We start from the raw sequence: 24,252 nt of genomic DNA on the forward strand, positions 1-24,252 counted from the left end.
CACATAAAGAGGACTTACCTTTGCGACATTTTCAAGCATTGCGCTTTTTTATCAAGCTTGGGTCCCTTTGCTCTCCGTAGTTGAAGCTGATTGGCCAGCAGTCTGGTGACATCCAATCACACCACGTACTGCTTTGTGCATAATAGGCTGGTGCTCTCCGTTTCTCTCAATCGGACCATGAGGCTGTAGCCTACCTGTCTTCTTTCGTGTATCATCAGATGGCCAACTCCATGTCGTGCAGCCACGCCCTCGTCTCCGGTCCTAAATCGAAGAGGCCGGTGATTATATGTGCTCGGCAGTCTGTTCAGGCTCGCCACACTCGCATGCCGCACTGACCGATAGGTCCCGATAGGTCTACCTACCTGTCCATACATTGCTATTTGCTACTGCTGCTACAGCAGTGTAGTGTCTGTCAGATAACTGCTGGAAGTCTGATCATATTGATCACCTCGCCTGTTTCACCTGAACCTGCTGTAAACTACAGGCACTCACTCATGGAGAAAGTTGTGGTCGTGACCGGTGCGAACAGGTAAGTTCATTTTCACTCGCGCTAACAGAACGATCAATGGACACTCGCTGATATTGTTGCAAATGTGACTCCATCAGCTCGTTTATAAACATCGTGTAACACCTGACCTGTCTGTTGTAGCTTCGCTGAAGGAGAATCCTTCCTGACTAAGAATTAACTGCTGTTTGATGCTTATAATAACTAAGCGGACATGATGTCCTGATTCTTTCAAACTGGACTGTCATTCAAAGCCATTCAAATCAGTTCAGTCAGTGCTTACGGGACAGTCTCCTTAGCAGACTGGTTAGCGTGTTCGACTCGAAAATTCCTGAATGATAATACCCGGGTTCGATCCCCTCCTACAGCCATGGGATAGATTGCAGGTAGCCTATAGTGTGACTACTTCAACCTGGCTATATGAGAGCACGCTGGCCCTTAACCATTGGGATTGTCTCTTTAAAAAAATCTTACATATAACCTATTTGTTTGTTTGTTTGTTTATTTATTTATTTATTTATTTATTTATTTATTTATTTATTTATTCATTCATTCTTTTTCATGTTTTTTTATAGTAAATATACAGATGTAGTAGGCTATACTTTCTACATCCACATTCACACTTTGTGGAATTCCTCTTTAACATATTTAGCTTAATAACAGATACAATAGGAGGGATCAGGTTGTTTATAATGCAGTGGTTCTCAACGTGGGGTCTGGGGACCACCAGGGGTCCTTGAGGGGGTTACAGGGGGTCCCCAGCAAATTGATCAATTATTTCATTTACAAGAAATTAACATGAATGTAGAAGAATTATTTGATCATAGTTGCAGTGTTATTTCCCTAGAATTCCGGAGGAAATCATGTCACAATAAAAACATGTTCTCAGATTTGGGTCCAGACACACTCTCATCAAATGGGGGTCTGTGGCCATAATGTGGACTAAATAAGCAGTCCTTGATATGAAAATGGTTGTGAACCACTGCTCTATTGGATATCTTACCCTTACCCATACTTCTTCTTCTTCTTCTTCTTCTTTCGGCTATTCCCGTCCGGGGTCGCCACAGCGGATCATCTGTTTCCATCGGTTTCTGTCCTCTGCATCATCCTCCGTCACGCCCACTGCCTGCATGTCCTCTTTCACTGCGTCCATGAACCTCCTCTTGGGCCTTCCCCTCCTCCTCTTTCCTGGCAGCTCCATCTCCAGCATCCTCCTCCCAATGTACCCCACCTCCCTCCTCCGCACATGTCCATACCATCTCAGTCTTGCCTCTCTCACTTTCTGTCCAAACTGCTCAACATGGGCGGTTCCTCGGATGTAATCATTCTTTATCTTGTCCAGCCTCGTCACTCCCAGAGAGAAGCGTAACATCTTCATCTCTGCCACCTCCAGCTCTGCCACCTGCCTGTTTGTCAGTGCCACCGTCTCTAGACCGTACAGCATGGCTGGTCTCACTACCCTGCTGTAGACCTTTCCCTTCACTCTCGCTGGTACCCTTCTGTCACAGATCACCCCAGTCATCCTTCTCCACCCGCACCACCCCGCCTCTGCACTCTCTTCTTTACCTCCTTGCCACAGTCCCCACTACTCTGCACGGTTGACCCCAAGTATCTAAACTCCTCCACTTTTGGTACCTCTACTGCCCTTACCCATACAAGTACCATTAAATAGTGTGTCTCTGTGGTCCACAGTGGCATTGGCCTGGCGCTGTGTGAGAGGCTGCTCAGTGAGGGCGGCCCGCTGCGTGTGTGTCTGGCCTGCAGGAACATGCAGCGTGCTGAGGCCGCCCGCTCCGTCCTGCTCACCTCTCACCCCGACGCCCAGGTGGACCTGCTGCACCTCGACGTCGGCTCCGCCCAATCAGTGCTCGCCGCCGCTCAGGTGCTCAAGGCCAGGTACGTGTGGGTTGGGGGGGTGTCACTCACTGGCCTCATTCTGGTTTCATCTGCCCTGAAATATAAAGTATGAATAGGACTGGCGATATGGTTGAAATCAATACCACGATAATCACAAAGTTTTTTCCCCCTGGGTATCGATCACGTTATGGCTCACGTATGCAAAATCTTGTTAAATCCACTTAAACTGAATGGTAATGTTAGGTGTGATGTCAAACAAAATCGAAATATTCAAATAATATTACTTAAAAATGTTTCATACTTCATTTTGTCAAGTAAAGTGAGTAAAATTGGCTTGTTCTCAATTTAGACAGCATAATTGTGTGTCCTAATATCCCAAAATCACCATATCATCACAATATGACTCCAATGAAAAACAATGGACGATAATATTGAATTATGATAATTATTAGCCTTATCCTTATGATAATTATTATCCTTAATGTGCATTTGTGTTTTTCCACAGGTACAGCAGACTTGACTATTTGTACCTCAATGCAGGAATTATGCCCAATCCACAAGTGGACATCAAAGCTTTTTTCAAAGGTCTATTTTCTAGGTAAACTTGCTCAGTTACTTTTTATGTTGTCTTGAATCCCCAAAGTGAAATAAGCCTAAAGCCAAATGGTTTTATACCAGTGACAACATTTTTCTCACACTCGGATGTACTGATGTTATCCTCTCTCTGCAGCCACGTCATCAACATGTTTGCAACAGGGGAGGGTCTCCTAACGCAACAGGACCGCCTCAACTCAGATGGCATGCAGGAGGTCTTTGCCACGAACCTATTTGGTCACTTCCTTCTAGTAAGCACACATGCAATGAATTAGAAACCCAAATTGTGACTTCAAATGCCATAATGTGACATATAGTATATAGAAACATACCGGTAGTATGCATACAACACCTTTAACAACCCGATTACCATACTCTTCGACCTTTGTGTTCAGCAAGATCATCTTCAAGAATCAACACCACTTTTCAGTTTTTTGAAGCATAAATGCGATCGCCAAATACGTGATTCTCAGAAAATGCTTCAAAATCATAAAAGTGGTGTTCATTTGTGAAGATGATGTGATTGCTGAACACAAAGGTCCCGGTTTCATAAGCGTTTGTTAACCACAGACCAGACGAGGGAACCAGGCGATGCTAACTTCCTGGTTTTAGGACTCACTCCTGGGGCACTATTGTTTTTCTATGGCCCTAGCTAACATCTGTGCTGTGTGTGGTGTAGATCAGGGAGCTGGAGCCTCTCCTGTGTCAGGCGGACCACAGCTCCAGGGTGGTGTGGACGTCCTCCAGCAACGCCCGGCGCTCTGCCTTCAGCCTGGATGACATCCAGCACAGACACGGCTCAGAGCCGTACAGCTCCTCCAAGTACGCTTCGGACCTGCTCAGCCTTGCGCTCAACAGACACAAGAACAGCCAGGTGTGTGTGTGTGTGTGTGTGTGTGTGTGTGTCATGTTACCAGTGGTGATTCTAGAGTCTGTTGGGGTCCTAGGCAAAGATTCCAAGGGGCCCCTTCCAACCAGCGTTCTTTCACTTTCAATTCAAGAGAAAGTACATGAATCATGCAAGTTTGACAGGAAGGATTCACATGTGTTCTCTTGAATTTAAAGTAAAAGTGAATGACTGTGAATCATTGCCGTCAAAGATGCATGATTCACATACATTCTCTTGAATGTATGTTTCACTTTCAATTCAAGAGAATGTACGGTACATGAATCATACGAGTATGACGGGAATGACATGGGGCCTCTTTAGGGAGGTTTCAATGTCATTGCAAATGTCCATTGGTTGTTTATGGGGAGGGAGTTGCGGTCACTGCTGTGTAGAGTAAAGTTTCTCAGCCATCGGGGGCCCCAAGCAATTGCCTGCATTGCCTGTTCACAAGCTGCGCCTCTGGATGTTACGTCCTCCACAGTTTACCACTGTCAAGCTCTTGCTCGTGTTGTGCACTGGTGAATGCTAGTTACAGTGATACACTGTAAAAATACCTTGATGTGCTGTGTTTTTCGCAAAGCCTCACTAATGTATACTTATGACAAGTGCTACAGTTGTCTCCTATGCTGTAATCATACAGTAGCGAGCTAGTACTAACATCGTCACACATGAATACAATAGAGTACTGCAGGGATGACTTATTTTTGTAGGCTTACCCAGAAATCTGATAAATAAAACTGGTTGGTTAAAACCATTTGTTGTGGGTCCCCCCCCCCCCCCTCTGATTGGCAGGGCCTGTCCTCCTCTGTGATATGCCCAGGACTGGTGATGACCAATCTTACCTATGGCATCCTACCCTCCTTCTTCTGGACCCTCATGATGCCTATGATGTGGCTTGTGAGTTGTCTTTTCTCCTCCATCTCTCACAAAACACGAATGTTCTGTTTCTGACTTGATAGGAGGTACAGTATGAACAATCTCATGTTCTTATATTATGATTCTTGTTGTGCTGAAACAGATTAGGATCTTCACCAACACGTACACGCTAACACCGTACAATGGAGCCGAGGCCTTGGTATGTATGTAGTGTGTCTTTGTTAAACTGCTTATCATAAACAACTCATTTTCTATGAATGTCACATTGTGCTTTTGGCTTTCACAGCACTGGCTGTTTCTTCAAAAGCCAGAGTCCCTGGACCCAAGAGCAAAGTATCATAGTTTAACATCGGGCCTGGGAACGAACTACACACAGCCTCAACAGGTAAGTGTGACTGTAGTAGGCATGTGCTACCACCACTGTTGGGCAGTAAAGTAACGCGTTACGGTAATTGTGTTACTTTCCCCAGTAACTAGTAATGTAGGGATTACAATTTCCAAAAAGTAATTATATTACAGTTACCATAATTCAAGTAACTTCCAAGTTACTGCATTACTTTCTCCATCGCAGGAGATAGGTCTGGCTATGCGAGACTACTGCGTTGCCAGAATGTGTATATAAAAAGTATGCAGTTTGGCTGATTGTTGACTCCTCCTGTAAGATTAATTGTTCAAATAAAGTGGATTCAGTTCTAAAAGGAGCTGGCTAAACAGGTTGTACGTCACTTTTTCGGAGGACGGGGGTAGCAAAAATATAGTAATGTAACAAGTATAATAAATAATTCCTTTTGATACCAAGTAATAAGTATTTGTATTATGTTTTAAAGGAGTAACAAGTAACTAGTTACATTTCCTCAGTAACTTGTCCAACACTGGCTACTACAGACGTAATACTGCCGACGTCTCCAAAAGATGCAATTCATTTAGATCTCGTGTGTCTTTGTGTTAATGTTTCAGATGGACGTTGAAGATGGAATGTCTGAGGTCCTTTTTGTGAAACTGGTTGAACTTGAGAAAGTAATTAGACAGAAACTGAGCGAGGAAAATGCCGACATGGAAGTCCATTAACAGTATCTCAATTACACTGAGTAGAGGTGTGGCCTAATTTCAGTGTGATGTAGGAAAAGTGTTGCTCTCTGGAAATGCAACACATGTTATAATTATTATTATTATTATTATTATTATTATTATTATAATAGTTATTATTATTATATAAATATATGAATATATAATATTTGTGAGTCATATAGAATATGAACCTCAATGGCAAATGTCTTCACCATTTCACTGTTAATTTCCATTTTGTATCACTTTAGTTAAATCTGGGTCAGTCAGCTGGTTCAACAGCTTCTCCACAAATCCAAAGATTTTCAGTTTTTCTGTCAATGCTACCGGGACCACTGATACTGCTGGCTTGTGACATCCCACTCAGCAGTTCAGGACTAGGTGTACACAACTATTCTGATTTTTTTCTGGAAGATTTTCCCCCTCACCTTTAAAGTTTAAACGGCACAACAGCAAAATGGTGAAGTGGCAGACAATAATAATAATATCAATAATAATAATAATAATAGCAGGAATATGTAATGTTTTTGGAGAAATTTCAAACTGCATTGAACACATTTAATTGAATATTGTTGTTGTTTTTTCAATAAACTTATTTTGAAATTCTGTATGTAATGGTAAATGTGGCAAGTTGTCTGAAATGTTGATAGTTAATGTTTATATCAAAAGCCCATAATCAATGTGTTAAGTCTTTACAGAGTATTGTCTAGTATTCTGGCTTACAAAGTTAATTCACAGAGATGTTAAATAAGGTACAGTGTATTTCATTAAGCACTAGTTAAATATCATGACAGTTGCCAAAAAGAGAAGGGGGGGGGGGGGGGGGGGTTCAAAGTGGCAGTCAGTCTTAAGACTGGCTATAGCCTACTGAACTTATTGGCAGTGTGACTGTAATGAATATAATACAATTTTATAATAAAACGTAAATAATAATATAATAACTGCGGTGATGACGGTAATGACTGCAGTATTGTGGTGATGCGGTTATCGTCACAGCCCTATAACTGACGTGTGTATAGAGGTAAGGGGAGAGGAGTCTACTGTACTGCTCTCTTTGTTTGCTGTGTCAATTATAGCTCATTTGATGTTTTAACTTTCACAAGCTGTTTTTAAATGTTTTGCTTGCTTGCCCTAGTTTGCAAACCAATGGCCAATAAAATGTAATTAATCAAGGGAATACAAGGGATCAGCTGTGGATCACTGGGTGGAAACGGGGAAATTTATAATGGGTCCCTATATGGAGCCAGCCTTGAGTGTCTCGCAACATGTCCTCTAGCCGGCTGTGCTGTTTACAAAATTCACTTCATTTTATAAACTGCGACAGTTCACACAACTTTAACACGACATGCATATATTATACATCAGACTCTTGAGCTACTTCTGCTCTCACTCAGAATGTCAAAATATAAGCAATGTGATGTATATTAACGTTTGTTTGGCACAACTCATACTAAGTTAACTGCTGCGGGGTTCCGCATTTCTGGGTGGTTGTGATGTCACGCTGATCCCTCATATACATTATAACACTGTCACATGGGCGGACATGCTACATTTTTCATCATTGAATCAAAAGCAGCGGTCTCTTCACACTCTCATTAGGGTTCAACAAATGCTTGAGATCTGAAAAAGTAGCAGTTGCTCTCGTCTGTTGTCGTTTTTCTGGTGTAATACAGATAGTGCCGCCTGCTGTGGCCTAACCTGATAGTGATATCATGTTTCCCTCACGCCAGACAGGGTAACCTTACCAAGCTTAACGAGCAGTTTGTTTATGCTGTGGCTTCCTGAGGCCTTGCACCTCCTCCTCCGACCCCAGCACCAACACTTCATCTGCAGCTTTCTGCTCACCATAATCCATCAATCATGATGCACAATTAGCTGAGATGAATAGCTATAGTTTAAATAAATGAAATGACTATCAAGGTTTGTAATAGGCTGTCGGGACAAAACAAAGTGTACAAATGAATCCGGTTTCAACTGATTGAGGAGGGTGTTGTTCAAAATAGCATACCGTACTGCAACACAACACTGCCTTGTGTCAAGATCCCTTATGCACTTATAAGCTTTATGTTACTGATAGCCTCTGTTGCTCAAATTTCAAAACTGCTGCAGGACAACATCAGGGAAGGGATATGCTCGCTAAATTGCTTGTCACATGAGTCATATGGTTTGTGGCAGACGGCTTACAACGGCTGTCATACTGATTTGCAACTTATTTGCTTACTTTTAACTGTGAAAGACTTGAATAACTAATTAAAAAAAGCTCAATCCTACAGGAGTGTGATGACAGCTGTAAAGCTTCCTTTATGGTGTGTTGGAGTACTGCAGAAGGCAGACTGACATGTAGCAGATATGTTACCACCAGCTGTTTCTCAGCCTGCCCCGCCCACTGCTTTTTATAAACTTGACAAATCCCACTTAATCTTCTAGATATGCATTTCTGTAGGATCAGCTTAGGATCACAGCTGCACACACAGTGTACTCATGTGACCCATGTTGAGGGCTTGCCCAGGGGTGGAGGCGGGACTCGAACCTGTGCTCTCCCGCTTCCACTGCATCCACTAACCACAACACCAACACCCCATTTACACTATACACACACACACACACACACACACACACACACACACACACACACACACACACACACACACACTGTGTGTGTGTGTGTGCGTGTGCGTGTGCGAGTGCGAGTGCGAGTGTGTGTGTGTGTGTGTGTGTGTGTGTGTGTGTGTGTGTGTGTGTGCAGGGCCGTAGCCAGGGTTCCGAAATAGGGGAGGTCCAGCAAGGGGAGGCGGATTCGGCGGCGCCCGTTAGGGCGCCGCCGAAAAAAAATTGAGGTTTTTTTCCCCCCTTTTTAAGCCATATTTAGAGTAATATATCATTTTAAATCAACATTAGGATTATACTGTTGTGATGTCATTATTCAGCGTTTGAAGCTCAATTTGGGCCGTTTGAAGCCCAATTTGGGCCGTTTGAAGCCAGATTTGGGCCGTTTGAAGCCCTATTTGGGTCGTTTAAAGCCAGATTTGGGCCGTTTGAAGCCTGATTTGGGCCGTTTGAAGCCCAATTTGGGCCAAGTCCAATTTTACAATGAGATGCACCCACTTTAAACCTGAATAAAGTAATAAAACCACTAGTAAACCAGTAGGCGGCGCCTGGCCTGCTGTTCAGTGAGTGGCCTGGCCTGGCCTGCAAAAAAAAAAAAAAATTTTTTTTTTTTTTTTTGGCAGGCTGAAATATTAGGGGAGGTCCGGACCTCCCCGTGCTCATAGCTAGCTACGGCCCTGTGTGTGTGTGTATACACCTGTCACAACAATTTGTCAATGTAATCAAATGATGGGGAGTTTACGATGCATGCATACATACATACATACATACATACATACATACATACCGTACATACATACAGGGTGTGTGTGTGTGTGTGTGTGTGTGTGTGTGTGTGTGTGTGTGTGCGTGTGTGTGTGTGTGTGTGTGCGCGTGTGTGTGTTATTACACAGATATAATACTACATAGCTATTTAATACTTCAACTCGTCGCCTTTATTGAACACAATTACAACATGCCTCCCATCTGATGTCTAAATGAGAAAGTGGAGTAGCGTTAGCCTATTCTAGGAGCACATGAAAACACGCTTTTAAAATGTAAATAACAACATTGCTGACAGCGTGTTCAGATGGTGCGCGCTGCAGAATGTCCCGGATGCTGCAGCTCGCCTGCCTCACGCCGGAAGAGAAGAGGAGAGAAGAGAAGGGGTAGCTCTCCCAGCCATCTTGTGGCAGCATCCAGCGAGTCGTTCGCATCAAGCCTCGTAGAATCGGAGGTGAATCCCGTTGAAGGGGCGCCATCATGCCCGGACACCTGCAAGAAGGCTTCGGCTGCGTCGTGACCAACCGGTTCGACCAGTTATTGGACGATGAATCCGATCCGTTCGAGATACTGAAAGCCGCGGAAAACAAGAAGAAGGAGGGGGCCGCCTCTGGCTCCAGCAAGTCCGCAGCTCAAGCCGCCAAGCAGCCGAAGAAAGAGTCACAGAAGGACAGAAAGAACCCGCTCCTGGACAAGAAGGAGGAGTCCCAGCCTCCAGTCCCCTTGAAGAAAGAAGGTGATCTATCTATGCTCTCTTATGTGAGCTGCGTCTTTATTTTTTATTTTTTTTGTGGTGAACTGTCATGTGCAGCTCCTTTGCTAGCTCTGCTGCTGCTAGCCTGATGCCTGCAGGTCTCTGCGAAGCCCAGCATGAGGTCAACACGGACCCTAGCTGTCCTGTCATTTTTAGAGGACAGACACTTCGTGCTCCTTGCACAGATGAGACGTGATGTCTTGGTCCGAGAGGATAGCTACAATGCTCATAACAAAGTACTGCCTGCCCTGTGCACAGGCTAGCCTGTGTCGCAGAAATACTTTCCACTAGCATCAGCCAGGATGCTGTGTTAACGTTGGGTCGCTGCCTGCCTGCCTGCCTGCCTGGTAGATGATGCCCCATCAATGCACTTGCTGCGGCGCAGGTTGCTTGTATCTTTAAAACCAAATATGAGAAGAGAGGATATATTTACGTGTGCGCGGCGTGAAAACGAAACAGCGGATCCATTGATTGGATGGATGTTGTCTAGTCGTGTGAAATTACATGTTCCACATTTAATGTTCTTTCTCGTGTAAGGACGAGCTGAAGTCATCAATAGCCGAGCCGAGTTGTGACAACAGAGGGGCCCAGTGTGTGTTACTAGCCAGTAACGATGTTGTAATGTAGCTCCGTGCTGCATGCTTGGTGGTGTTGTTGTTGTGTTTTCGAGCTTCTGACAGGGGAGAGAACCGTTAGTAGCAGCAGGCCAAGACGGATACATTTTTGATAACATCACTAGCTTAATAGCTCCTGCACTTGAAATTGAGCATAATTCTGTGTGTGTTGTTTATGGTGTAAAGAAAATAAGCAGTTGAAAATGTAACATGCACAGATGACTATGTTGTGGATTGAACACACTCCAATGGAGTTGACTAATTGGCCTGTGTAAGCCTATTCTTCGCAAACCAGCGGAACAGCTCATGTTACTCTGCAGGTGTCGAGAATTCAAAACAGCATTCATGATTGATGAAATTAATGTTCTGGATTCATCTCAATAGTTTTTGTGTGTGTGTGTGTGTGTGTGTGTGTGTGATGGCAGGTATCAGGCGGGTGGGTCGAAGGCCAGACCAGCAGGGCCAGCCTGGCTCCCAGCATCAGGGCGGGCAGGGCGAGGGGCGGCCCGGGGACAGAGACAGGAGGCCGGACCGGAGACCTCCTCGCGAGCGCCGCTTCGACAAGCCCACCGAGGACAAGCCCGAGGGAGGTGGCGAGTTCTCCGTAGACAAGTGAGCGGATGTGATGAATACGGTTTATCTTTAGGGTTCATGTTTAAGTGTACTGATAAGCCCAAGGCTGTGCTGTGTGATCATAGCATCAGTTTTGGGGCGTACGCTGGAATTAGTGTTGCTTTCAAACATCGATTTTCTTATGTGACCTCAGCCCACTTACTTTAACATTGCAGCTCAGCCAGCTGTAACCCGCCAGTGTTGGAAAGCTAAAACTGCTCTCCTTGGCATTCACGTTACTATCTCTGACATCAAGACCACACTGAGAAACAGACATGTCTGTCACTCACTGTGCACTTGAATAGAGAAGTAACTGCTGATCATCGTGCCGATAAGGTTATGTTTATGTGCTTTGTACTAAGTGAGTGTGTCTTGTTTCTGTCCGGCAGGCCTTCTGGAGACAGGCCCCCGAGAGGGCGTGGTGGCGGCCGGGGTGGGCGTGGTGGAAGGGGGCGGGGCATGGGCCGAGGAGACGGCTTTGACTCCCGCGGGAAACGAGACTTTGACAGACACAGCGGCAACGACAAAACGTGAGTCAGTCCTGAACTGGGTCCGTAGCAGACCAGTTGATCTGTGAATAGGAACGGCTACGTCCCGAAGCTACAATCCACCCAAGCACTAGAGTATGAGTGTTATCATCAAGGCATGCTTCCCTGAGCTCTTTCACCTTTCACGACTTTAGGGGCTTCCTAGGCACTTGCTCATAATGATCTAATTATCTGGACAATATACCAAGCTAAACTGTACCAGCAGAATGCCCAATGCACCTCAAGGAAACATCTTGAAAAGACGATACTGCTGTAGTTGTAATACTAGTAGTACTATACTGCGGTCGTTGGGTCGGATCAAGGTCGGATCACGTTCCCACCACAAACGAACCGCTCTAGCGTTCGTTTGGGACCGGAACCGAGACCGCCTCCTCTAAATGTTCTCGTGCGGTTGTGTTGGTCCACACCATAGTGCGATTACTGTGTTCACACCTGCCCAAAGGAGAGTGGGATTGAACCGGACTGAAAGCTCAGATGTGAAAATGGGAAACACCCTAAAGCATGACTGACAAATCACTTCCGTTGGCATTTTGGCAACAGGATGTGAAAGTAGTCGCACATTTATTTTTTTGGAGGGAAAGTGGAATTACAATAATGACTCAACCCTGGGTGGTAGAAGTTGGGCTAATCAATGGCCATTTCTTTTATTAGCTAGCTAAAAGGTCATCTCAGTTTCAACAGCTAAATGAGCTTTAACAGTTGTGCTCTGAAGCAGAATAGGTAGCGATATTCCCCAAAACACACTCATGCTCCTGCTGAAGCCAACACAGTATCTCTAGAATCAGTCAGAATGACCTTGCAGATTAAACGTGGCTCTATTTCTAGTTTTGACTGCATAATATCATGAACCTTGGGTGCAAGTGTTGTTCTTCTTAAAAAAACAATTCTTGACTGTTGACATGTGGCATGATGTGTTGTTTCTCTGTTGACATGTGGCATGATGTGTTGTTTCTCTGTTGACATGTGTTGTGATGTGTTGTTTCTCTGTTGACATGTGGTATGATGTGTTTTTTCTCTGTTGACATGTGTTGTGTTTCTCTGTTGACATGTGTTGTGATGTGTTGTTTCTCTGTTGACATGTGGTATGATGTGTTTTTTCTCTGTTGACATGTGTTGTGTTTCTCTGTTGACATGTGTTGTGATGTGTTGTTTCTCTGTTGACATGTGTTGTGTTTCTCTGTTGACATGTGGCATGATGTGTTGTGTTTCTCTGTTGACATCTGGTATGATGTGTTGTTTCTCTGTTGACATGTGGCATGATGTGTTGTTTCTCTGTTGACATGTGTTGTGATGTGTTGTTTCTCTGTTGACATGTGTTGTGTTTCTCTGTTGACATGTGTTGTGTTTCTCTGTTGACATGTGGCATGATGTGTTGTGTTTCTCTGTTGACATGTGTTGTGTTTCTCTGTTGACATGTGGCATGATGTGTTGTGTTTCTCTGTTGACATGTGTTGTGATGTGTTGTGTTTCTCTGTTGACATGTGTTGTGTTTCTCTGTTGACATGTGTTGTGATGTGTTGTTTCTCTGTTGACATGTGGCATGATGTGTTGTTTCTCTGTTGACATGTGTTGTGTTTCTCTGTTGACATGTGTTGTGATGTGTTGTGTTTCTCTGTTGACATGTGGCATGATGTGTTGTTTCTCTGTTGACATGTGTTGTGTTTCTCTGTTGACATGTGGCATGATGTGTTGTGTTTCTCTGTTGACATGTGTTGTGTTTCTCTGTTGACATGTGTTGTGATGTGTTGTTTCTCTGTTGACATGTGGTATGATGTGTTGTTTCTCTGTTGACATGTGTTGTGATGTGTTGTTTCTCTGTTGACATGTGGTATGATGTGTTGTTTCTCTGTTGACATGTGGTATGATGTGTTGTTTCTCTGTTGACATGTGTTGTGTTTCTCTGTTGACATGTGTTGTGTTTCTCTGTTGACATGTGTTGTGTTTCTCTGTTGACATGTGTTGTGTTTCTCTGTTGACATGTGTTGTGATGTGTTGTGTTTCTCTGTTGACATGTGGTATGATGTGTTGTTTCTCTGTTGACATGTGGTATGATGTGTTGTTTCTCTGTTGACATGTGTTGTGTTTCTCTGTTGACATGTGTTGTGATGTGTTGTTTCTCTGTTGACATGTGTTGTGATGTGTTGTTTCTCTGTTGACATGTGGCATGATGTGTTGTGTTTCTCTGTTGACATGTGTTGTGTTTCTCTGTTGACATGTGTTGTGATGTGTTGTGTTTCTCTGTTGACATGTGTTGTGTTTCTCTGTTGACATGTGTTGTGATGTGTTGTTTCTCTGTTGACATGTGTTGTGTTTCTCTGTTGACATGTGTTGTGATGTGTTGTTTCTCTGTTGACATGTGTTGTGATGTGTTGTGTGTTGTGTTGTGTTGTGTTTCTCTGTTGACATGTGTTGTGTTGTGTGTTGTGTTGTGTTGTGTTTCTCTGTTGACATGTGTTGTGATGTGTTGTGTTTCTCTGTTGACGTGTTGTGATGTGTTGTTTGTGTGTTGTGTTGTGTTTCTCTGTTGACATGTGATGTGTTGTGTTTCTCTGTTGACATGTGATGTGTTGTGTTTCTCTGTTGACATGTGATGTGTTGTGTTTCTCTGTTGACATGTGTTGTGATGTGTTGTGTTTCTCTGTTGACATGTGTTGTGATGTGTTGTGTTTCTCTCTCTTTCCATTTCAGTCAGAAGAATGAGGAGAAGCGCAGTGGCAGTGGCTCGCACAACTGGGGCAATGTGAAGGAGGAAGTGAGGTGAGTCTTCAGACTGATACATGCTCCATAAATGCAAGCACCATGTAGCTGGCGGAAATAGGATTTTTCAGTTGTATCCAATGGCTAATATGCATTTAACATGACAATTGAACTGGCTGATAGACAGCAAGTGGTGCAACTTTGTCTTTTCCCCTCCCCTATTTAGGGCCTAAATCACTGGCCAAATAAGTCAATCCCGCTGATATGTTGAAACCTGCACCAATGCTGTCGGCTGAGGTTTCTTGACCTGTAGTCACTGTCAGGACGGGTCTAGGATCCAAACATCGCCAAAGTTGCAGTGCCGGACATCGTCATATTCCTAGTGGGAATGTCCAGCGTCTATACGCATACGGCACAAGACGTATTTTCCCTTTATTCCGGGGATCTCTCTGGTTTCGGCTTGAGTTCCGCAGAGGTTTGCATACCACGATGCGTGCGCAACAAACCCTGTGACGTCCACCGTGAAAGGGTCTATATAAGTGCTGTTGAAAATCTAGTTGTGTGTCTTTGTTCCCAGTGAGGCTGAACCGCCTGCTGCTCCTGAGGCGACTCCAGAAGGAGAGGAGCACCCGCCCGCCGACTCTGAGAACAAGTGAGTGCTCTTTTCCTGTCAGAGCTGCTCCTCTTTCAGCTGCTGTTTACATACTCAGCATTAGGAAACTTCACCTGGACAGAAGTTTCAGCAGCAGGTTATTTGCTCCGTTTGCATCGTCTGGAACTGTTTGAGCCACTGTGACGTTTTCCTCTTGGTTTTGCTGAGAAAGTTTGGCGAGTATCTGAAAAGTGTCAGCGCACATTGGAGCCGCCTCGATGATTGATTTTTTCCCTTCGCGAACAAATTAGGGAAGCCATCCAAACCCATAAAAATCTGATGTTATAAAATAACTGGTTCCTAAGTAAACATCTTCAAATGCATTTATTCCTCTAGTAGTCTATTCTTTATAGCCTCTATAGTCGATCTTTATTCCCGTGTTGTCATTAAGGGCCCGACTTTGTAGCAGAGATGTTTAATTGGTCTGCACACTCCTCTATGCATTTGCTGACAATTAGTCTGCTTTGACCCAATATCTCTGCAACATTGCTTTGATGAAAACGCAACACAGCAAAAAGAAAAGAAAACAAAAGTGGTAATACGAATAACTGTCACCACAGTGGAGAGGTGTGTGCGCAGCTTGATTCTACAGATTTATAATGCAACCATACTTTCACCTCTCTCCCACACCTGGCTCTCCCCAGCCAGGCTCTCCTGCACTCACTCCTCCAAGGCTGTTAAGGCTCCTATTTGGCTTTATATAGGCTTTATATAGCATTTTGATTCACCTTCTCATATCATACAAGCACTTTTTGCCTTCGCTAAATTGACGTCGTCAGGTGAATCAATCGATCGATCTCGCTTGGTGCCCGTCTGCCCCGACTGCATTCACTTTGGTTCCAGAGTGATGTTTGTTCCAGAGTGATGTTTGTTCCAGAGTGAGGTTTGTTCCAGAGTGAGGTTGTTCCAGAGTGAGGTTGTTCCAGAGTGAGGTTGTTCCAGAGTGATGTTTGTTCCAGAGTGATGTTTGTTCCAGAGTGATGTTTGTTCCAGAGTGAGGTTGTTCCAGAGTGATGTTTGTTCCAGAGTGAGGTTGTTCCAGAGTGATGTTTGTTCCAGAGTGATGTTTGTTCCAGAGTGAGGTTGTTCATCCAGAGTGATGTTTGTTCCAGAGTGATGTTTGTTCCAGAGTGAGGTTGTTCCAGAGTGATGTTTGTTCCAGAGTGATGTTTGTTCCAGAGTGATGTTTGTTCCAGAGTGAGGTTGTTCCAGAGTGAGGTTGTTCCAGAGTGATGTTTGTTCCAGAGTGATGTTTGTTCCAGAGTGATGTTTGTTCCAGAGTGATGTTTGTTCCAGAGTGATGTTTGTTCCAGAGTGAGGTTGTTCCAGAGTGAGGTTGTTCCAGAGTGATGTTTGTTCCAGAGTGAGGTTGTTCCAGAGTGATGTTTGTTCCAGAGTGAGGTTGTTCCAGAGTGAGGTTGTTCCAGAGTGAGGTTTGTTCCAGAGTGAGGTTTGTTCCAGAGTGAGGTTTGTTCCAGAGTGAGGTTGTTACAGAGTGATGTTTGTTCCAGAGTGATGTTTGTTCCAGAGTGATGTTTGTTCCAGAGTGATGTTTGTTCCAGAGTGAGGTTGTTCCAGAGTGATGTTTGTTCCAGAGTGATGTTTGTTCCAGAGTGAGGTTGTTCCAGAGTGATGTTTGTTCCAGAGTGATGTTTGTTCCAGAGTAGAGCTGCAACTATCGATTCTTTTAGTAATCGAGTATTCTACCGAATAATCCATCGATTAATCGAGTAATCGGATAAGAACCCTTTTTTGTGTTTTCAAAGGCTTATCGTAAATATACACCAAAAAATAAGATAAATCTCTTCAAATAAACAACTACATTAGTTTCTTTCTTAGAAAAAACAACATTTTTATTTTTAAATTGCATAGAACTGGCAGTGGCACCATTCATCTTTTCAACCTGACGTTTGAGTTCTTCCAGTGTACAGCAACCGTTAAATAATATGAATGAATGGCTTACTAGCTAGTTTACATCCTTCATTTACCTTACAGCTGCATGACACACACACTCTTTCTCTCTCACACACACTCACTCTCTCACACACCAACAGGCTAGTGTGATCACACACACACACACACACACACACACAAAACGCTGTTAAATTAGCCGCTAACGTTAATAGGTTGAGCTTTGTATTTCTCACAGAAAACGGTCCAAACTTCTCAGAGAGAGCGGTCGGTATTCACTAAAGCCTTCATATCTCAGGCTCTGTAGTACATAGAAACATAAAATAAAAAGCATTTGAGAGCTTAACCCTTTGGCTTTTCGTATTATATTTGCTCTAATGTTAATTAAAAAAAAAAGATCTTTAACCCAAAAAAATAAAAATAAAAAGATTCTAATGCATTTTAAGAAATGTTAATAAAGATTACGGCAAATGTAACCCTTCCAAATAAAAAGCCACGGGTTTAAGCTGTCAAATGCTTTTTATTTCATGTTGATAGCTACTATACAGGCTGAGGAAATACGTTCTGTTAAACCCTTGACAATTACTGCAGTAACGTTAGCGTTAACGCTAACGTTAACGATCTCTGTTTTGCAGTCGTTGTGAAGACAGTGAAAAGCCCCGTTATCTAACAACTACAACGGCAGTGAAACAACTTATCCAGCTAACGCTAGCTAATTAAATAACGTTACCTGATGTTGTAGTCGATGCCTCTCTCAACGTTACAGCTGAGGAGGTGCTGCTAACGTTACCTGCGGTGCGCTGCCTGCTTCATTCACCCTCAGCCTATCTAGTAATACGTTACAGTCTTCAGCATTTAGCTACTGTAAATATATCTTGTGTTTGACCATGCTTCCTCAAGTTTGAGGTGTTTCCCTCGCCAGCTTTGCAATTCACATCACAAATGTTGCAACCAGTGTTGTCTGAGTCTATCTTGGGAAAGTGTAGCCACATTTTCGGGTGGACCCGTTTGTTGATGTTTTCAGGTAGAGTGATGTACTGACGTAACGCGCTCTCGCGTGTTGCCTTAAGGTTCCGTCGGAATTTCTATTTTACCCACTCTCTTCTATTACTCAGATGCGTGTCGAGGCGAATCATTTTGGCCTCGATCAATTTAATTATTCGAGTTATTCGAGGTACTCGAGGAATCGTGACAGCTCTATTCCAGAGTGATGTTTGTTCCAGAGTGAGGTTGTTCCAGAGTGATGTTTGTTCCAGAGTGATGTTGTTCCAGAGTGAGGTTTGTTCCAGAGTGAGGTTGTTCCAGAGTGATGTTTGTTCCAGAGTGATGTTTGTTCCAGAGTGAGGTTGTTCCAGAGTGATGTTTGTTCCAGAGTGATGTTTGTTCCAGAGTGAGGTTGTTCCAGAGTGATGTTTGTTCCGGAGTGATGTTTGTTCCAGAGTGATGTTTGTTCCAGAGTGAGGTTTGTTCCAGAGTGAGGTTGTTCCAGAGTGAGGTTTGTTCCAGAGTGAGGTTGTTCCAGAGTGATGTTTGTTCCAGAGTGATGTTTGTTCCAGAGTGAGGTTTGTTCCAGAGTGAGGTTGTTCCAGAGTGATGTTTGTTCCAGAGTGATGTTTGTTCCAGAGTGAGGTTTGTTCCAGAGTGATGTTTGTTCCAGAGTGAGGTTTGCCAGTAAAACATACTATATCTTCTCTGCAGCTTGTTGGTGTTTACTCTGTGCCATCACCACTTCAGCTAGACACCGGAGAGCCATTTGCACTTCTCTGTTGCCCCCAAAGGGCATGTATGGCTGTCAGTTCCATTTCCGTTGACAGCCACCAATGTGTTTTAAGCAACCGTGATTGGCCCGAAGGTCCGAGCACCGCCCCTCAGCGAAACCGAAGGCCATCTCACGAAGCCACGCCTTCAAGTTACTTACTTGACGGTGCATGACCCATACGTGACCTGCCCTCGACTGCACCGTGGAGAGAGAGAGGGAAAAAGCATGTGAATAGCGATTGCACACGATGTGGTGCCGTCACAATGTTGCAATGTAGTGGTCGATGGCTGCCGGGCATCGCCGATGGACGATGTGAAACTAACCTGTCGCACACACCAGAAGCGTCTCCGATGCGGAAGCGTCACGTCGTGGAAGCAATTTAATTTCGGCGTCTTTATTAACACCGTCGCGTCCGTCTCTCATCCTGCAGCGAGAGTTTCGGCGCCTGGTCTATTTTTTGGCGCGGGACGCGAGCAGCCGTGTGCAGCCAGGCATGAAGTCAGTACAAGTTGTGACCGCTGCGGAGCGAAACGGAGCGCTTCTGGTGTGAACGGCCAGGCTCCTGGTCGACGCTTCTGTGACGCGCTGCGTCGGAGACGTTTCTGCTGTGTCCCAGGCATGAGGGCCACCACTGCTCCTCCACATGGTGTCATTCATTTCTGACATTGTGTTCTGCTTGGGCTTTGCAGGGAGAATGAGGTTGAAGAAGTGAAGGAAGAGGGCCCCAAAGAGATGACCTTGGATGAGTGGAAGGCCATGCAGGACAAGGAACGCGCCAAGGTGGAGTTCAACATCCGTAAGCCCAACGAGGGAGCCGACAGCCAGTGGAAGAAAGGATACGTGCTGCACAAGTCCAAGAGTGAAGATGTAAGTATTGTCATGTAAGAAACTCTCACTTAAGGGGACATTCACACCAAAAGCGTTTTGGAGCTGCCAGCGTCTTTCTGCAATTCATTCTCTATGTAAGGACGCGCTAGACGTGCTCCTCTTTTAATGAACGCACCTGGCGTTTCAGCGCTGGTGGTGTCTGTTGTTTTTGGAGGAGCGCTGTGGGCGTTTTAAAGCTGAAAAAAGTTTAACATTAGAGGAAAAGTGCCCTGATCGTCTTTTTCACTCCTCCTACCTTCTCTCCTCCCGAGGGATTTTCAACCTCGGCTGCTGCCAGAATTGGCAATAATCTGGCTTTCGTGTTGACAGTGAACAACATCCAACAGACAAAACTAGCTGGCTACCGTCCATGTGATCGTTGTGTTCTGATCTGTACTGCACGCAACTACAGGGGAAAACAAACAGAGCGCAAAACACGCTCCGTGCGCTGTGTTTTGTGCACAATGGAAGCGCTCTCAACATGATTTTCATAGCGTTCTGACTGAAAAAAAAACGCTTTTGGTGTGAATGTCCCCTAAGAAACTCTCACTTAAGGCTCAACCCGTTCCACTACACAGTCCAGTTTGATAAGGCAGGCTTTTCCTTTATCCGCCTTGATGGATTATACCCCCCTGGTAAAGTAGTAATGCGAGTCCAAACAAACGGCCTGGGACTTGGATAACAACACAAGATTTCCGATTGCAGCAACTTAGCATGAGATAGAATTTTGGGTTGGACAGGAGTCAAGAGAGTTGCAGTAATCTAAGCAAGAGGGAATAAATACATGAATGACTCCCTCTGAGTCAGCTGAGTGTAATAGTAGTACTTTTTGTAATGCTTCTCAGCTGCAGAACACAAGCCTTTTAACCTGTGTCAAAAGTTAGAGTTAAAGAACATCCGCAAGTTCTTCCATACATGTTTCACATTGGAAGCTAATATACGGAGTCTGATGCAGGTTGTCGTTTCTCTGCAACTTTAGATCAAAAGAGAGTCTGGAAATTGTTCTAAAATGATTTTAATTTCTCTTGGGTTCAAGTTTGTTTCATTCATGTACTATGAAGAAGCTCGGTTCAGAAGTTGACAGCATAGAGAGCTGGCCATGTTTTTTTTTTTGTTCTTAATTGAGGTGTTGAAATTGAAACGAGCAGCTTAGATGTTCTGTGTTGCCACAGTGCCTCTGTGGAGCATGCCTTCATTTAGTGCTGCTAGGCACACATAAGCCACCTTGACATGACTGCTCACATTTCTTTTGGTCTCTTTCACTTTCAGAGGCCTGTTGGTGCTTTGATCGACGCCGCAGAGACGGAAGCAGAACCACCCACCACTCTGTACCCGAAGGTGCCTGTTCTTACATTCATCTTTAGCCACACAGTCCCACTAACGACAATCTGTGTTCGTGGTCTGTTTTGAAAGCATTTAGGGGTTCCCAACCTTTTTTGGCTCGTGACCCTATTTTGACGTGGCAAAAATCTAGGGACCCGCGGTATTCAAATTCCGGTACACCATTGATAATGTCATCAGTGACATCATCAGTGATGTCACATAGTATGCATCTTTTCCCCCGCAGAATTCTGACTTTAATCGGAGAATTCTGACTTTAATCTCAAAACTCTATTTCCCCAAAATTCTGACAGTAAATCAGAATTCTGGCTTTAATCTCAGAATTCTGACTTTATTCTCAGAATCCTGATTTAAAGTTATAATCTCAAAGATTTCCATCTAAAAAAAAAATAAAGAAAAATAAGAGTCACTCACAATGTTGATTGAGGCTATGGTCCATTGATGGAAGCCTTTGCAGTATATATATATTAAATTGGTTCTGGTGTAAAAAAAAAAAAAAAGAAATTGCAGGCGACCCTATTTGAATTCCAGGCGACCCCACTTAAGGTCCTTACACATCAAGAGCGATGCGAATATACGGCACAAAATTGCGATGCGAGTTTTGACCCACCTGTCAATCACAGCCACAGATGTGTACACGTTGGAAGCGAATTTCTGAAAAATCGACCGCGGTTCGAAAACATAAACACCGCAATAACGCTCAGCGAAACTTCGCCGTTGGTATGCACGGTTGCATTGACTGATATAGGTTCGGAAAATATTATTGACGTGCGAATTAATCGCACGAAAAAAACGTGCTCGGTGTGTAAGGACCTTTAGGGTCACGACCCTAAGGTTGGGAACCACTGATTTACTACATAATGGTGGGCGCTTTTAACACATCGTAATATAACTGAGAATAGTGTGTACCTTTTTTCCTTCTGGGTGGAAATGGGAGTGCAGTTAACATCTAACATGCTTGTCGTCAGGGCACCGCTGAGGACGCCGGAGACCACCACTTCCGCAAGCCGGCCAACGACATCACCTCTCAGCTGGAGATCAACTTCGGAGACCTGGGCCGGCCCGGGCGCGGGCGCGGCGGAGCTCGCGGAGGCAGGGGAGGGCGCGGTGGCGGCGGGGGAGGCAGCAGGCCACCACGTGGCGGCGGGGGAGGAGCAGGAGGCGGAGGAGGCGGAGGAGGAGGAGGAGGAGGAGGAGGAGGAGGAGGAGGAGGAGGACGCTCCGAAAAGGTAACGACAATGAAAGCTGTCGTCACTGCCGACGCCAACGGTTTAGCAGAGGTCCCTCACAAAAGATGGAGTTGAAGGAAAACCACGAAAGAATGTTGATGTCGTTGATTGAGCACAAAAGCGGTGCGTGGCCATAAGCCCAAAGCCACTGACCCAGAAAAGCAGCTGTGTGGACCACTAAAGCCCTGTGCTGACTGACCAGTGGCTACGTGCTGCTGTAGGCTTTCACACAAAGGTTTCACACAGACTGAAGATATGTCACTGAGGTGCTTTTCTCTAGTGATGCTGCTGCTGAGTTGTGTGGTCTTTGATTGTCCATTGGACTGGTAGCCAGGGGGCTATTAAAGGAGAATTTCGTTTTTTTTTAACCTGGACGCCTCTCCTCACATTAATTATGATCTGACGACTCACCCAGCGATCTCCGCAGCGTTTCTGGCCGTCCTAGCGTTGTTTTGAGATCAATAGCGTCCAAGCCAGTCCTAAAATGGAGCTCCGAGGGGGCCAAGTGGCAGCCTGTCTTCCCTGCATCTAAATAGCCAGTTTTATTCCCGTTTTCGCCACATATCGTCATCATCTCATCCCTCAACAAGCACCAGACTGATATTTCCTCCCAGGCTGTTCCCTGGAGTCTCCCAGGGATCAAATTACCTCATTCGTGATCTCGGTCACCAAGTCTCGTCAAGTCCCGCGATACTTTCCTGCAGGCTGGCCAGTGTATCGTGCACGCCAGTCTTCTCTGTATCGTTCCAATTTAGTAGGCTATACTAAAATTGGAACGATACACTGGCCAGCCTGCAGGAAAGTATCGCGGGACTTGACGAGACTTGGTGACCGAGATCACGAATGAGGTAATTTGATCCCTGGGAGACTCCAGGGAACAGCCCGGGAGGAAATATCAGTCTGGTGCTTGTTGAGGGATGAGATTATGACGATATGTGGCGAAAGCGGGAATAACACTGGCTATTTAGATGCAGGAAAGACAGGCTGCCACTTGGCCCCCTCCGAGCTCCATTTTAGGACTGGCTTGGACGCTATTGATCTCAAAACAACGCTAGGACGGCCAGAAACGCTGCAGAGATCGCTGGGTGAGTCGTCAGATCATAATTAATGTGAGGAGAGGGGTCCAGGTTAAAAAAAAACGAAATTCTCCTTTAAGGAGGCTCCAAACTGCTTTCTTCACCATCCAGCATAGTCTCTGATGTCTAATGTGTAGTTCTGAAACAATTAGTTGGTTAAATAATTAGTCTGTTGACTAAAAAAGTATTTATTATACTTTTAATAATGGATTTATTAGGCTAGTTGTAGTATCAAGTAAAAATAGTCTAAGTAAGCAATTTTAAGACGTCATTTGGGGCTCTGGTAACTTGTGATGTTCATTTATCATTATTTTGTACGTTGTTAGACTAATAGCACTTTTAGACCAAAAAGCGCACTTATATTTTTATTTTATTTATCCTTTATTTAACCAGGGTAATCAGATTTTTTTTTAATGCACGTGTGTTGGATGCTAAAAATAGGCCATTGACACTTTCCAATTGGAAGTACCGTTCAATTGTACCTTTTTAGACTGAAGAGAAAAGCTTGTAGTTTGTGGATATTTGTGGGTTTTGGGGGCCAATCTAAAAGGGGCTTAAGTGATTAACCAAAACAAGAATCAATAGATTAATCGTAATGATCATTTATGTGCCGCTCTACTAGAGTTCTACCAAAACACACCTCTCTGGCTCTTTGTGTCTCTACTTGAAGTTGAATATGAGAACGTTTGTCCTTTTTCCCCCCGTGTGCTTCTCAGCCGCCCAGCGGAGTGTCCGTGCCCAACGTGGATGATCCTGAGGCCTTCCCGGCTCTGGCCTGAGGCTGCTCCTCCTCCTCCACCAGCCCACCCGTCAGCCCTTCCGGGCCCCTCCTCTACGAGGCTTGCATGCTTACCACATCTTCAAGTATATAAGAAAACCCATAAAAAAAAAAGAAGAAGAAAGATTTCAATGAGGAAAAAAGACTGTCATCCCATCTCGCACCACCAGAGGACTGACATTTTACCCGTTTTAAAGGAGAACAAAAGACAACAAAAAAAAAAAGGCGGAAAAGGACCTTGTTACACTGAAGCAAATTA

At 44.5% G+C, this 24,252-nt stretch overlaps 2 protein-coding genes across 2 annotated transcripts; both read left to right on the top strand.

Annotated features, from left to right (window-relative positions):
- Positions 1–191: 191 nt before the first annotated feature.
- On the top strand, positions 192–5,789 carry LOC310796768 (3-keto-steroid reductase/17-beta-hydroxysteroid dehydrogenase 7-like; the record flags this gene model as incomplete). Its single annotated transcript, XM_083659004.1, has 9 exons — positions 192–529; positions 2,198–2,401; positions 2,868–2,960; positions 3,093–3,207; positions 3,636–3,830; positions 4,638–4,742; positions 4,864–4,920; positions 5,008–5,106; positions 5,679–5,789. The coding sequence occupies exons 1-9, from the start codon at positions 495–497 to the stop codon at positions 5,787–5,789; spliced, it is 1,014 nt and encodes a 337-aa protein (XP_083515130.1). The 5' UTR covers positions 192–494.
- Positions 5,790–9,536: 3,747 nt separating this feature from the next.
- Positions 9,537–24,252, top strand: serbp1b (SERPINE1 mRNA binding protein 1b). The gene is made up of 9 exons (XM_083659659.1): positions 9,537–9,891; positions 10,949–11,135; positions 11,525–11,665; positions 14,372–14,440; positions 14,958–15,032; positions 19,392–19,569; positions 20,839–20,907; positions 21,879–22,139; positions 23,935–24,252. Exons 1-9 carry the CDS (start codon positions 9,636–9,638, stop codon positions 23,992–23,994), a joined length of 1,296 nt encoding a protein of 431 aa, XP_083515785.1. The 5' UTR covers positions 9,537–9,635; the 3' UTR covers positions 23,995–24,252.

This window comes from Poromitra crassiceps (genome assembly GCF_964638095.1).
Source record: "Poromitra crassiceps genome assembly, chromosome: 23".
NCBI classification, from domain to species: domain Eukaryota; kingdom Metazoa; phylum Chordata; class Actinopteri; order Beryciformes; family Melamphaidae; genus Poromitra; species Poromitra crassiceps.